General features: G+C 42.8%; 1 protein-coding gene across 3 annotated transcripts in view; it reads right to left on the reverse strand.

Moving 5' to 3' along the window:
• Positions 1 to 12,436, reverse strand: part of pbx1b (pre-B-cell leukemia homeobox 1b) — a 63,431-nt gene extending 50,995 nt beyond the window's left edge. Inside the window, exons 1-2 of one of the 3 annotated variants that reach the window (XM_084010922.1) lie at positions 11,873 to 12,436; positions 10,990 to 11,063 (exon numbers count right to left, since the gene is read on the reverse strand). In XM_084010922.1, coding sequence (XP_083867048.1) covers positions 10,990 to 11,063; positions 11,873 to 12,060 — 262 coding nt within the window. In that variant the 5' untranslated portion in view covers positions 12,061 to 12,436. The remainder of the gene's footprint in view (positions 1 to 10,989; positions 11,064 to 11,872) is intronic. The other 2 variants (XM_084010921.1, XM_084010920.1) reach the window with 2 other exon arrangements.
• Positions 12,437 to 16,129: the final 3,693 nt, after the last annotated feature.

Genomic DNA, 16,129 nt, shown 5'->3' on the forward strand with positions numbered 1-16,129 from the left:
GGTCCGTGCCCATAAGACCGTGTGGTAGCGTTCCCAGATCTCAGCAGGTACTTAAATAAGTATAACATTACAACAATAACAGACATAAACAGACATATCTTTTTAAAAAGGCATTCAGACCCAATCAGAGGATCTAAATGACCTCTCTCTGCATCACAACATTCAGTCATTTCAGTTATTTGGACAACCATCTGGTCGCCTCCCGGATGACTTTAATTAAATGGAAACACTCTGTCCTCAGAACGCTCAGCAGAAATGCACATGTGTCACAACAAAAGTCATTGTTCCAGTCCGTCACTGCGACCCCGATGCCGCCTCGCAGGACTCGGGGAGCCTGCAGATGATTGACAGCACCATCTTTAAAAAGGGGCCTTCCAACAAAAAAGGCAGAAAGAGAGAGGCCATGCCCGCCCACTCAGCTGAATGCGTTTGGAGACCAATATATTTTTTTGAAAAAAAAAAGAAGCCAAATAAACCATCTTAAAGACAAATGAGAAAACAATGATGCCTTTCAGGCGCACGGAGGAGTGAGAAATACTGTTCCCAAACAACTTCTAATTGGACTCATTGTTTATCACAGGTTTTACCTTCCATGCAGGCCTTTTAACAACATCCATATGTTGCTTAATGCAACATATTTAGTATTATCTCACTCATAAAGGGATAATTACCACTTTCGTAAGGCAACAAACACCTTGTTACATTCAGGATATTGTAACCAGAGATTATGCATCCAGGACATTTTAGGCACAATAAACACAATGGAATATTGTCTCGCTGCCATTTGCAGGATATTTGAGGTGAGATGGACTACACGCATGTGGGAAGATGGTTGATGGATATCATGTGAAAAAAGCTGTTAGGGTAATAGCCTGCTTGAACATACACAGATAAATATTCACACAGCCTGTGCTGACATAGTTAAAAATGAAGAGAAATGTAGCAATGTAAAATTATCCACAAGCTGTTAATATTTCATGAGTAGCCATTCTGACACTGTCAGTATATCTAATTTGTATAGCATGCGAGGAGGGGGGAAGGGAGATGACGGGGGAGAGGAGTAAAACGGGAGGAAGACGAGGAAGAAACGGGAGAAGATGCAGGATAAAGGTGGGAAAGTGTCTCCAAAAAGACTTCAGCACGCCGTCGAGCGGCTGACAGTGGATTTTTTTGGAAGTCAGCATAGTACAAAGAACATTTGAAATGGCCCATTTAACAGCACTGTACTCCACTCCCAGCCGATGCCACCATTTGCATACTTCATATCAGACGAAGATGGATGGTGAAAATCAATGTCACTGAGATGAGCGTTTTATCAAGGTTACGCTATCCTCCAAACTCCTAAAACCTCTTTATCTCATCTCTGTTGTCGGAATATTAACTTATCAACACGATCTCTTTACAGCAGAGACAGTGGCAACGTGCATTTATCAGCCGGGTTTAGCAATGACAGGGCGGCCAGCTGGCTCCTAGAACGGCAACTAATGATTGCTCTGTCTATCAATTAATATCCCAATTATTATTTTTTGATTGATTCCTAATTATTTAGCTTTTAAAATGCCAGAAAACAGTAAAAAAATAAGTGCCATAATGGTGATGCTTTTGATTTGCTTATCATGACCGACCAAAAACACATGTTCAACTTACGATTAAACAAAAGAGTCCTCACATTTGAGAATCGTTTTTTTCTTTCTTCCTGATTTAATTTTTCTCCATCAATAAATCAATGAATTGCCTAATTGTTCCAGCACTACTGGTATTTAAGGGTTTGATCACGAACACGTCATCGGGACAATGACCCCATTAAAACATAAAATATCCCATTAACCTCCTTGTGCCCAATGTCCCCCGTACAATCAAGGGCAGGGCCAACGCTGTGAGCAGGCTGAACATTTTAATAATATACAGTTATGCTGCATTCACACAATTATGGCAGAATGGGAACTAAATTTGCTTCTTTTGTTCTGTATTTATAGCGATTCATTAACAAGTAGAAAAACAGAAATTTGCGATCTGCAACTCGTAATTACACCCAGTTTTTTTGTTTGTTTTAAGATATGAAGTGAATGCAGCATGAGCCAAACTACAAAATGTAAATGTTAGAGTTGCATTGGTGTGTTAGAAATGAAACATCATTCAATACCATTACCATTAAACCAATCATTAAAAATGACATTCCCAGGCTACAACACTGCAGTGTCACTTATCTTTGAATGTATTTCCTCCCAGATGTTTGGTCGTGTCACAAATACATTTCTAGTCAAAGTGTGTTGAAGTCTGCGTTGAAAGGAGGTCGGGATGGATGGATGGATGGGCGAAGCAAACCCAGGACTTTCACCCAGAAACCAGCTGTTAGGGTCCCGTGTCAATTATGTACATGTATAATGTAAAATGTATATGTTAAATACTGTAACAAACGTACTTATTTTAAGCCAAACCATGATGTTTTACTAATCTAACCAAGTACTTTTGTTGCATTTTTGTTTGGTCGCGTTTCAATTTAATCAATAACATGTTTAAAACTGTGAGAGTTTTTTTTCTCACTTATTTAGTGTAATCAAAAACAAAACTAGTTATGTGTACATTACAAATAATGTCTCATATCATTTGAGCAATATTGTGTAACACACAATGGGTGCCCATTTTTAACAGCTTATTTATTTATAGTAACCCCTAAAAAAGAAGTAACGGGCTCACTCTCTCCCAGACAATCCTGCCTCACACACCGTCCGAATCACAGCCTCCGCTGCTCTGCAGTCCATGTTTAGTGAAACATCATTATATCTCTCTCGCTGTCATGCTACCGAATCCTTCCCTGTCTGCATGATTAGCTGCTGGTTCCTCATTATGGAGGTGAGGACTGAACTTCCATTTCAAGCCTTTGTGACTCCCACCTTTGCTTCAGTCCACTAGTCATAAAAATGTCATGGCAGCTATAGAGCACACGGCCACGCTGGGATCTAACAGGAATCACACGCTCAGGGCCAAATCCAACAGGGCAGATACGGCCAGTGGTTACAGTTTGGAGGTCGCCGCGGCGTCTCTGCATGTGACTTTCCACATGCCCGCCCTTTCCAACCCCGACATCCGCCTGAAAGTGACTTCAACCAAGTGCACACCATTCACTCTCCCGGTGTAATGTTGCAGCGCAGAGAGAAAATGACAGACCATTTATAAAGCAGGAAGAGGAGCTAACTACAGTAAGCACAAGCTATTTCTGGAGGAGGATGTCTGCGAATAACAAAGAGCTGTCAAAGTTTAACAGGTCCACGGTGAAATAAACTCACTTAAAAAATAAATAAAAAGGCTTTGTGAGTGCGGAGGAACTGTGATCCCGCCTGCTGTGACCCCTGCCGATGCTGCAGACGATCACGCTCCACGCTTTAAAGTTCCCCGCCATGTAGCTGGTGTCGGCGCCGGGAAGGCGTCCAAAACCACAATGCATTTCTGCTATGGAACATTTGTTTCCTTTCAGGGGGGCGCAGGGCCCCGACGCGCTCCGACATTTTTTCTGTCCTGCCACATTGCATGACAGTTTATTTCGGGAAGCGCAGGTTGGCACCTGAGACACAAAGCTGACAAAGCACTCAGTGTCACTTCAATGAGGCCAGTTGGTGCCGTGACAATGCCTCTGGCCATGCAGAGCTACAAGATGGACAACACGGCGCCGGAATGTCTTGGCAAAGTGGGAAAGGAGGGATCAGCTGTTTGAGAATTCCGTCTTCGGAGGGAGAACAGAGCAACATGCAATCTGTAAATCTGAGAGGATCCGCCTCGGATTACTGGACCTTAATAAAATCTGAACTGCTGTGATGGACTATGCACCAGTTCAGGGTATTTCCCTGGCTTCAGCCCAGTGCATGCTGGGAATAGATCCAACACATCAAGCTCCTGTTGTAACAACAAGTGGGCAAGACAAATAGCTGGATGGATGGAAATCAGAAAGACGAATTCCTTTTTCTTACTGTCAGAAAATAAGGGATGAACATTAAGTGTTCAGCACGGTTCGCTAAGTTCCTCCCTTTTTGCATCAGCATTTGATGAAACACCCCCATGCTGGAGTACAAGGCTCTACCTGTTGCTTGCTGTAAATTAATAAAGATTGGACATCATTTCCCCCACATTAGGACAATACCTCAAATTTCAAATAAAAGTGACAGAATCGGTTCATATCAGATGAGATAATACTGTGTTATTTATCCAGAAACTCCACGCTTTATGTTATGAAACATTAGAAAATGTGCATTTTTATTTCTCCATATAATTAATTATTTGCACGTTTGCACAAATTTGTAAATTAAGACCAACTTGAGCTATCAAAGTTGTGATAATAAGAAGAATGAAAACGCTGATATTCATTCTTTTCAATAAGAATAGTGCAACATGTATATTTACACTTATCATAAAGGAACATTTGCATTTAAGGCATGTTTCTGAATAATCGTCCCTCAGTGTGTTTTAATGGCAGCCGGCGTAATGACTAAGAGATGAGTAGCAGCAGTTGAATTGCGGCCGACATTAGCTCGACCAATTACGGGGCTTCGTGGGACGCTTAATGTTGCCATGTGAGGAGCTGGTGAGTGACGAGTCAGCAGATCTGCAGAAGCCCCCGCTGCCAGTCCCACAAGTTAAAAGAATATTTATGATACACTGATTTGGCCGGGGATTGAACGGTGTATACTTTTAGGATTAAACGTATCAAAAAACACTCGTCTCAAAGCATGACCTTGGAGTTCACTTTCCCAGTCGTGTGTATTTTAAAACGCTACTTTCCAGAAAATGAAGTGTCGTATAAATACACTACCTGACACACACACACACACACACACACACTCAGAAGTGAAGAGTGAATGCATATCCTGTTTCCCATAATGCAGTGGCGACTGAGTGCAGATAAGATTACTGGTTGAAATGACTGTTTGAAAAACACACACGGCCAAAAAAAGAAGAAAAAAGAAAAGACAAGCCAGCGTGCACACACACACACACACACACACACACACACACACACACACACACACACACACACACACTTACTGTAAAGTGACAGAGCAACTGCTTTGCTGTGTTAAATATCAGATGCAAATGAAAAGAGAAAATCTATCATGACTCTAATGTGGCCTGATAGGAGGGGGTGCACTCTCCTCTGAGGAGCCGAGCGGTGTGAGGAGGGTGATGTATGGAGGAGCTGGATGAGAGGTGAAAAGCGTAGCGAGACGGACGAAGGGAGGGGTGGATTGCTGGGAGGGGAGAGGAGGGGGGGGCACGCAGTCCTGCCAGACTCCTGAGAGCCCAGGGCAAAAGTGGAATAAATGTTGATTAGTGTTGATTTTGTCCAACGAGCACCCGGCAACTGACAGTGGGACTAAGCTGCAGCGAAAGGGAACCATTAATCTTGGTCTGGTTTAAGTAGTGTATATTAATTTGTGTCATTTCCACTACGTGGAGAGAGGCCTCTCTTTTCTTTCTCTCCCTCCCTCCAGTGTTGGAACGCCGTGGCAGCCGAGCCGCCCTCCCGGCGAACGTACGCTGGAGGCCTGGAGGTGGCGTCTGCAAGTAGCAGCGGGGGAAAGTGGAGGAAATGAGATTCCGAACACTACATTATGGAAAATGAACTCCTGGGGGGGTTGGTATGGCAACCACATCCAAATGTGCCATTGCATGTTCAATTTAACGTGCATAACAAATTTGCAGACTTGATTAAATTCGTAACATATTAAGAAGGGCTGTGTAAGAAAAAAAAAGAAAAGAAAGAGGCAGACGGAACCTGCAAGGGAGTGAGATTGCAACGAGAGCCTTGAACGGGGTAAATGGCAGGACGGTGATATTTAAGCAGCGCGTCAGGCACAGGAGTCGACGTTCAGGTAAAAGATTGAGGCCCGGCGCTCATTTACGAGTCTACTTGGATCTCGCCTTCGTTCTGTAATCTCCGCGCTGGCAGAGCTGCTCGCAGCTAAATGTAATTTTTCTACAAACTGCATTCCAGTGGCCTTCAGCCAAGAGGGAAAAAAGCATTCATCAGTTCAGGAAATATATCAGTTAAAAGTGTAAAAACAATACAGTGCTGGGGGAAGAGAGAGAGAGAGAGGAGGCTGTCGCTGTGGAGAAACTTCTCCTGGAGAAGAAATAGATCACTTTCCTTCTACATGTGATGTCAGTGTTAATTAACAAATGGCAGCACAGTAAGATTCCTATAATTAAGCTCCTTAATATGATTAACATGTATCAATTAGGTGACTGACAATTTGCATAATGTATAATGTAAGCACATTGTTCTATACTGTAATGGTATTAACGCGCCATTTACAATGCTGTCACTCACTGATGAGTCTGCGATTAGGATTCTGCATCAAATACGGTAAAGAAAGTCCATAAACGCCTCAATCAAAACACATTTCTGCCCCAGTTGTCTACATCCTGGGAGCCGAATTAGACCCTCTCTCTCTCTCTCTCTCTCTCTCTCTCTTTCTCTCTCTCTCTCAGTGGATGATTAAGCAGAGAGATTGAGGAAACAGCTGTGGCGGCGAGCTTTGGCATCTCCCCCTGAATGCTGCTGTATCAGCATGGAGGAGGAAGGAGAAGAGGGAGACAAAAGCTGCACGTATGCGAGCAGACGTCCACATGCGACGTCCACATGCTAACCTGCACTTCTGTCGGCTCCTCGCAGCCGGACCAGGACACACAGACGCTCCTCAAGACGAATTTAGGATTTTTACGATGAAATAAATTTGAAATAAATTCCCTTTCATCACATTGCTCAATAATTTATGGAAAATCATCAAACATTTTCATTTTTTCGATAAAATGTGAACGTCAAACGTCTTGCCTTGACTCGAGCTGCAACGATCAGTCCAGTCATTGATTAGTCGATAGGCAGAAAATTCATCTGCAACTATTTTGAAAATGAACCGATCCCATGTGTTGTGATGGTTCAAGGTTTTGTTGATTTTCGTCACACATTGCATATTATTGTTTTTTGGACTGTGGGTCAGACAAACAAGACAGAGTAACCTTGGGATCGAGGATAATGTGCTGGGCTTTTGTTGCTGTTTTAAAGACCAAAGTGATGAATTGATAATTAATTGGCAGATTAATTCATTGGCAGATTAATTAATAGCGGAAACTCTTTTTAGCTGCAGCCCCGGTTTGGTCCGACTAACTGGATACAAAGCAAAACAAAGCAGCGAAAGAGAACCAGAGGATGTTTGTACACTCGTTTAATCACGACTTTACTGATTAATGACTTATCAGAACTGTTGCCGGTGCATTTTCCACCAACAGACTAATCAAGTAATGGACTAATTGTTTCAGCAGGACACCAGATTGTGCTGCTGTTGAAATGGTACCTGATCACCATGAAGGCGGTCTGGAAGTGTTTACACAGTGACGTTCAGCGCCGAGCTGCGTTCAGCCGCTGTAATACAAATAGGCAGATGCCAAGCATCTGAATGGACTGACAAGTCAATGCAGTGTAGGCTTCCATGCACCTTCCATAATCAGACCTCTGGCTCGTTTCATCCTGTCAAACTCGACTCGGCTGCCCTCCGTAAAACACCCTATTTTCACCCTTCAAGAAATAACATTACATCACTCGGCTAGTCATTTTTTATAAATGGAGGATCCCCTAGGCTTGAAACCTTACACTACACAAACACGGGCCACAAGAAAGCTGGCCTTTTGTTGAGGTTGAGAGGGAAAAAAATTAAACAGCGAGTCAGAGCAGCACATTTACCGAGCGGCTCAGTCAAGGAGTGGTTTTGTTTGACACGGCCGGAGATTTATGATGTTGGTGAAGTGTTTACAGAGGTCAAGGCGGCTCATTTTCCAAATCAGTTTGTCAAGCATTTGCTTATCTAAAGAGGCCTTTTCATCAATCATAAAAGGTGATGGCGAAGACGAAGAAAGAGCGGTCTACCTTAAAGATATCTGTGCATCGACACGGGCAGATATGTGGAAAGTGAAAACTTGGATTAAGTCGTGTCACATTTGAATTCCCTCTCTTTACTTCACTGAGGAGGATAAGGTTTCACGGGCCAATGGCGGCGCAGTCAAATTGTTTGGATATTTTTGGAAAGTCTCTGTGAGAACTTCTCCTCTCAGAGCTCACCGGCGTCGCTGGGAACGACTCAACATCAGACGAGTTCTTCACCTCTGCTCCACAGTCACATCCAGCACGATGCTTAATATACTTTTTATAATTTATGCTTCGTCTCTTCTTAGGAATGTACTGTGACACACACACATACAATCATGCACGGTGTCTGGAAAACAGTCTCCCTTTGAAGTCAAAAAGACAACCCAAATATTCCTGGAATGAATCTGGTGAAAAACGAAGCTGATGTCTATTAAAAAAAAATTACAAAAAGAGTCACTGGTTTGAATAAAGTGTTCCTTCCTTTCGCTGTTGTGGCACCATTGTGCTTGTTTATACTGCACTATTTTTCTGTTGGCCATCCCTCACTTCGGCCCAGTAAAAATACACAGACTAGGTCAGAAGTTCAGGCCCTAGATCAACACTGGCATTGTGTCCTGCAGGTGCTGTCAGCTGCTCTGGGGACAGCCAGCGATGGAAAATATACACACAAGCACACAGCAGCTCTGTGGGATGAAGAAGTTGGAGCGGCTCAGCTGCAGCTCGGAGGAGAAGCTGAGGCTGTCGGACTCGTTCGGGCCGCGTCTACGCCCGGAAATATGTGAAGGTGGAAACGGGGAAAGTTCGGCTGCACGCACGGAAAGGAGGAGACAAAGGTTTGTTTCTCGCAAGTTTCATCACTAAAATAGCGAAATGATGGCAATAACAAGAAAATAAAGAAACTTGCATCATTTATTTTTTTTTCATTTTCAGCCTTCTGTCAAATGTAATGTGAGCACAGAGGAAGAAAACCTGAAAGCCTAATGGCTGCTTTCACTAACAAGGCGCCAACTTCAAAACTACAAATACCACGGTGCCGCCAACTTCCCAGCATTGGAAAAGCAAAATAGCTCCTTAAAATTCACAAAACGTAAAGCAACTTTTAGATAAGTCAATTCATATTAAACTGGCAGCTTTTACAAAAGCATGAGCACAATCATACTTTATAACAGTCATTTCTCCAGTGAAGACTTCACAACACAGGAGAGTAAAATATGATTCACCGTATTATTAATTATTCACTGAAAGGTGATGATTTGGTGCTGTATAAACAAATTGAACATTTGAATTGAATTAATCATCAAGCCCACGTCCACGTTGTATATTTGATGAGCAGAGTAAAACGGAACATTTATGACTTTTTGTCCCCCGGTGTTTGTGTAAAATCGTATTTTTGACAGACTTGAATATACGCCTTTGTTTTATTTACACTCAAACTGAGAGCGCCGAGACGAAGGTTAAACGATGTTTGAACCACAAGGATACTGAACTTGTGATGATTTTTATATTGTGACGCCAAAAAGGCAAATAAAGCTCCAGCAGAATTAACAGAAGGCTCCTTCTGAATGGAGGTTTTGTGTCGTTTTCATTTTAAACTCGTCTGCAACAAACTCGTCTTATCTGTAACCGTGAAATGTTTCTCGCTTAGAACAAAGCTAACTGGATAAAATGGGAGACTACACAAACGAGACGAGCAGCAGATCTCCTGTGTGGAGCTCCGTAAGCTGCACCTTGTGTTTATAGGTTGCCAGCTGAAAGAGAAAAGAATGGATGTGCAGGCAGGAAGAGGTCCAAGTTACTTTGTACTCTCAACAGAGCCGAACTTTGGATGAACTCCGAGAAGCGCCAGGGAGTAAAACACTATGCATAACTGTGTCACTCCCCCCTCCAAAAAAAACCCCCTCTACCAAGACAACAAAAAAAAGGAGCGAGCCAGCAGGCTTCAAAAGGCCCCCTGCTCTCTCCTGAGGCAATGGCCGACTCAAGATAAACTGCCGGGGCTTGGGGGGGGGGTAGGTGAACTTCAATGGAAACCTCAATGAAAACATCCATGAAAGCACCAGGTGAGGAAAAGGGAAAAAAAACATTCTAAACAGCGGCCCGTTATCGCCGCCACAAAGGTCAAGTGTGAGCAAGTGCAACTTTGGAGACGAGGTGAAAAGAATATCTTCCTCATCCCTCCATCCATTCCACTTGATTTCGTGCACTAATGAGTGTGAAACGCACAGAGCGTGCCGCCTCTCTCGTAGTGAACCGGCATGCTGTGGCAACTCAATATCGCAGCGGTGCAAGTTTTGTAGGAGTCCTAACGGCACATGAGTCTAAAGACAGGAAATAAAAGATGAAATGCACGCTATCGGTCTGAAGTGCACTGAATTCTATCTGTGCCTATTTCAAACAATGTCATGGGGGGGATTTGGAAACATGACTTACGCCTCCTATGTCGCGTAATTTTCTCTCCTAGCAATTATTCTGCTGACATGCTCCCTCACAAGTGCCTTAATAGAGAGACACAATACAGAATAGAAAGAGACGTATTCACCAGGCCTGACAGTTAACTCACGAGGGGAGACATCAACGTGCTTGTGACAATTTTGCTCAATAGTCTCTATCATTCCACAATAGCATAAAAAAAACACTCGTTCATATTTTGACACCATAATTGATAAGGACCGCTCGAGGTAATTGTCCACAGTTCCTATTGTGAAATAGTTTTTTGTTTTTTTTAGACGCACAGACTTTATAGCTACAGGAGGAAACACATGTCTTGCATGTCAGTGAAATTTATATGGTGAATTGTGTTGTGACTGAATATCCGACATCAGGTTCTCCTTTGTGAATTTGAGACTGAATAGCAAATTACCCTTTGATGATAAAATAGCCCACACAGAGATGGAGCCTCTTTGGGTTTTTCTTTTTTTTTTTCACCCCCTAGCTACATACTCTATTAGTGGAAAATAGTGTGTGCAGTAATGCATTCGTTTAGCCTGGGTGAGGACTATTTCTTGGAGGCAGGGTGTAAGATGACAACAGTGCAGTGGTGAGCTTCTCTTGTTATAGAAGAAATAGGAACGTACCTGTTTTTTCTTTGATTTCACACAAGACATTGAAAAGCGCTGGCTTCATTCTGTGACAGTTGAGAGCGTGTTTCCTGAAACAGAAAAGTGGCTTCGTAATCAAATCACAGAAACATATATTATATCTAAAACATATTCAACCTCTAAATTATTGAACAAGGCTGTACTAACTATCATCACTATATATATATATATATATATATATATATATATATATATATATATATATATATATATATATATATATATATATTAATCTTTTAGATAAATACAATTACAGCTATTATATATTTACTATTACTATGTTGTAATAGATTAAGCTGTATCAATATATATACAAAGTAATATAACATTTTTTGTATTCAAAATTATTCATATATATATTATTTTTTTCTTTTTTTCCCCCCTGGACAATTTTATCAATAAACATAACATAACTTTTTCCTTCCCTTCATTTAAAGTGGATTACACGAGAAGGAAAGTTGCATTACGTTTGTTCACCGCGCTGTAAATTAGCTGTGAGACACTTTCAACTGTACATTTCACATTTAGAAATTATATTTATATGTATTTATATATTTTGTCTCGTGAACGCACCTTGCCTGTGTAAAGTGTTTTTTTCCCCGTGGGCGACACGTTGGCATGTCACAGTAATAACAGCACATTCACACACTTTCACATTCTTGTTCACATCAAACTAGTATCTGCACACATGCCATCCTGGCTTTTATCGGCTTTTGCGCACGGCTGAACATTTATATTCACATCTACACGACACTGTGTTGTAAATAGACATTTGTAATATATATATATTTTTTTTTTACATGTGTGTGTAGTTTGACGCCGCCGCCTCCCGCCGCGGGAGACGCGGCTGGATGTTTACCTGGCTTGGGCTTCGTCCAGACTCTGATCCGTGATGGTCATGATTTGCTGTAAAATGTCTCCAATGTCCTGTTTCCTCCCGTCGCCGTCCGAGCCTCCGGTGGCTTCCTGCATGTGCTGCTGCAGGCCGGGGTGCCCTGCCATGCCTACCCCGGTGTGAGAGTGCATCAACCTCGTCTGCTCGTCCATCGCTTCTTCCCTCTTATCTAATTCTCTGTGGCGCTCTCGCTGCTGAAATCCTGCAAAAATACATAAAAGAAAAAAAAAGGAAGAGGGAAAAAAATCCCGGTGTTGTTTTTAATAATTTGAGCGGCCGCGCAAACCCGGTTGTTTTTTTGTTGTTGTTGTTTTTTGTAGTTTTTTTTCTGGCGGGGATATCGGAGAGGAAAAGCGGAGACGGAGCCCTCCTCTGCTGCCTCTCTGGCTGTCTCTCTCTCAGCTGGTCGGAGCTGAATGTGAAATCTGATCTGAACTGCTGCTGCCTTCACTGGAGAGCGGCGTGCGTAAAGAAGAGAGAGACCAACATGAACTAGGGCACGTTTTTCTTGTAATTTGGCGCAATGATCCAAACCACCCCTCCCTCTTCCTGTCAAATCACTCCCCCTCACCTAAAAAAAAAAGTGGCTGTGAGAAATAAGAAGTGTGGACTTCTTTCACTCACTCACATCCCCTCGCTTTTGTCATATACAGTACAGGCTGGGCAGGCAGCGGCGTAGCAGAGAGCACGAGAGCCAGACTCCGCCCACGCGACATGATTGGGAATATAAGACCATTTAGCCCCACCTTGAGGTGCCTCTCGTGAAACGTCGATCATTGGACTGTAAAGGTGGGATGCAGAGGAGAAGCTGGGAGATGGGGCTGCTGCCTCCCGAGCGGGGAGACAGCGTGGAGAGTGGCAACAGGGTGATGAATAGAGCCCGAACTCCAAATAAATAACAGCGGCTGACACATAAGGTCTGCTTTAGTCCCCCCTTCTGACCTCAGCGAGAGCACCATCTCATTCCCAGCTGGTGCCAAGATCTAAGGTACACCCATCAAAACGATGGGCCAACCCCTTTCATTTGTAGTAATTATTAGAGAGATAATGTGATTGAAGATTTACGGCTGGAAAAAAAAAATCCATCTGCTGATGAGACGCCTTATATTTGTGATGTCAGGATTTCATTTGGATTATTCTTTCTCCCAGTCCCAACATGCTTGTTCGGTTGTAGTGGGCAGCGGGAACATCGACTTTGTTCATTCATTTTCAGGTATGTTGCAGGGCTCCGCTTGGCTGACTTTGGCAGGGTCCTCCTAATGTAAGGCGGTGGACCATGTTGGGCAGCCAAGCAGCAAGGCCCGAGTGTGTCTGGCCAGGCTGAAAAGTGCCCTTCAGGCCCAGCGCTGCCTCACTGCCGCTGCTTCCCCTCCGCCACTGAGAGCCATTCAGAGGGAAGAGAGGAGGAGGGGCGAGGAAGGAGGAAAAAAAGAGGCTCCAGTGTGGAACTAAAGTATGAACAGTGCTGTGCAAATCATCAGCCTGTGTGCATACATGTGTGACACACATAATAAGGAACCCGTGGAAATGCTTAAGAGTGGCACAGTGTTTTGATTGTGAGTGGCTTAAAATCAAACCGGAGTTAAATGTGTTGACGGCCCAACCTGCGACCACGCTGACCCTGCTGGGAATTCATTTTGATGTTAAAGAGCCAATGCATCGGTCAGACATGCAGCAAAATGACAAACTTCATGCTGAAAAGATTTAAAGATTTGGAAATCCGGTTTCCCATTTCGTGCGTTCCTTGTAAGCATTGAAGGTGCCCCATCGTAAAGCTTTATTTTTAAAGCTGCATTGTTTATAACCATTTTAGCTCCATAGTTTTCTTCTTTCCTGCATTTGTTGTTGTGCTGCAGTTTTTGGCAACATACTGCAACCTGTAGCTCAGCAACAGAACGTGAAAGCACGGCAGGGATCAGGCAGTAACCTCTGGGTGAAGTGAAGCCAAAGCTTAAGTGCCTTTCTCATGGCCATCAGGGGGCGACTCCTCTGAGAAGTCCGATTGTATGGAAGTCTGAGAAAGAGCCAAAAACTGAGGATACAGATCATTAGATATGAGGTATCAGCAGGAGGGATGCAAAAACTAGGGCTGTTATATAATAATATAATCGAATATTAAAAAAATCAGTACAATTCGAATGCTGAAATTAGTATTCGTATTAATTTTTATTTTTTTCACCCTCCTCGCCCTGGCCTACAGCATAAATGAATGCTTTTGACACATGAAGTCTGATGAACAATAACTTTTTCTGAATCACAATCTCACTAACAGAAATAGCCGACAGCAGCACATGACGAAGATAACACGCAGAGATAACATGCAGAGATAACCGCCGGCAGCACTCGGTGAAATGAAAACAAAGATATGGGCGGAGCTCTAGAAGCGATGCAAAGATGCATTCATGCTGCTTACTGCTAGCTAGATCGACCCGTGTCTCCATCAGCTGATTCATCTGGAACGAGACCAGCAGCAGGATGTACGTGAAAGTAGAGCTGACGAGGAAGGTGTAGCCATGGCAACGGGGACACATCGTCCCCAGGAGAACGGCAATGTGGTTGTTTTACTTTCTTAGTTATTACTTAGAAAGCTGTCAGCTGTTGGTAATTCAACATATTTATCTCTCGTGGACAGGAAGTAAAACAACCACATTGCAGATAATGGCATTTTCAACTTATAAGCCTGTGTAGTGTAGTTAATATTAATAATAAGCTGAATTTGAGCATTCAATATTTGAATATAATTTGAATATTGAAAAAAATATGGAGTGAAATTTGAATTGTATTATAGAGGAACATTGACAGCTCTATCTCATCCAAAAACTCAGCATGTTTAACGTTACGTATGCAGCGAGCGTTTTGACTGAAAATCAGTTTTATGCTAGCGTTATGACTGTAGGTCGACCATGTGATACTTGTGTTGCTGGAATATTGATACATCTGTTTGCAAGCTAGCTTGCTAACACATAGCTAACATTAGCTTGCTAACTTGTCCCATCCCATCATAATTTTAGTTATTAATTGCTCCCCAGGAGACATTGGGTGCTAAAATAATAATCTGACATGCTGAAATCCACCATTTACAGCTAACGTCAAACATTTTGTTAGCGTTCAGGACTTTGCAGCATTAAAATGACGACGGACGAGAGAAGAGAGCAGCCCGACACGAAACGAGGGGAACTAAAAACCTCAACAAATATGTATTTATTACGAAAAGATATGTCTGTATTTATTATGGATGGTCCACCAGCCGCTGTTGAGCTGACAAGTTTTAATTGTGCGACAGCAGTGTCGCAATTAACGACGCAGAGAAAATGAGCAGTTTTTTATTTTGCCGATGAGCTCACTATATAATCGTCTATATAGAACTCCTTGGATATTAGGGACACCACCCATGTTTTCAGGTTGTTTCTTCCTACTTTGAGTTTGAAAGGATCATGTGACCAGCAGCATATGCAACTACTGCATAATATAATAAAAGCCACTGGTTTACCATCTTATTAAGGCTGGTTCAGAGCAAAACACATCCTGGTGGGTATTAATCTATTTAAAAAACATCAAGCTGCAGAATTTTCTTCCCTCGCAATCCAAAATATCCAACTGGGATTCACCCGTTGGAATTCCTCTGTACAACTATTAGCATATTTGTGTTTGAGGTGTCGTGGCAGTGACATCTCAGACTGTCTTCCTGAGCCTCAGGTGGAGCTGCGGTACAATCCTGGAGCTAGGTACACTCCCCGTAGGAGCTCCCGCGAAACACCAGCTATGTAAATTTGGAGCAGAATATGTATGATGGATAATAGTAAGTGTGGTAAGTTTCCTTGCCATCTGCTCAGTAGTAGAATAATGAGAATACCTGAGGGGGTCTCTGTTACACCAACATCCATATGACTCCCCAACATCTGCTAAGCTACGTTAGCAGGGCATTTAGAAATCTAAATATATGCTGATACTCTCAGGCTACATGGCAGAGCAAACCTATCACAGAGCTGGCAGTGGTCTTCATCCATTCATCGCCCGGCTGATGTATGATCAGTCACTCACTAAAGATGAAGCAGGAAATGCATCGACGTCCTGTAAGATGCTTAATTTGCAGTGGAGACCTAAACGATGTATATTATGGAGCGCAGTGCTGCATGCACAAATATCCCATGGCAGAGAACCTTCCACACTAGTGGGATTCTGTGATACAGTCACAGTTATTAAAAGTAACAAAGACAGAGT

This window comes from Eutrigla gurnardus, assembly GCF_963514095.1.
Source record: "Eutrigla gurnardus genome assembly, chromosome: 6".
Taxonomy (NCBI): Eukaryota; Metazoa; Chordata; class Actinopteri; order Perciformes; family Triglidae; genus Eutrigla; species Eutrigla gurnardus.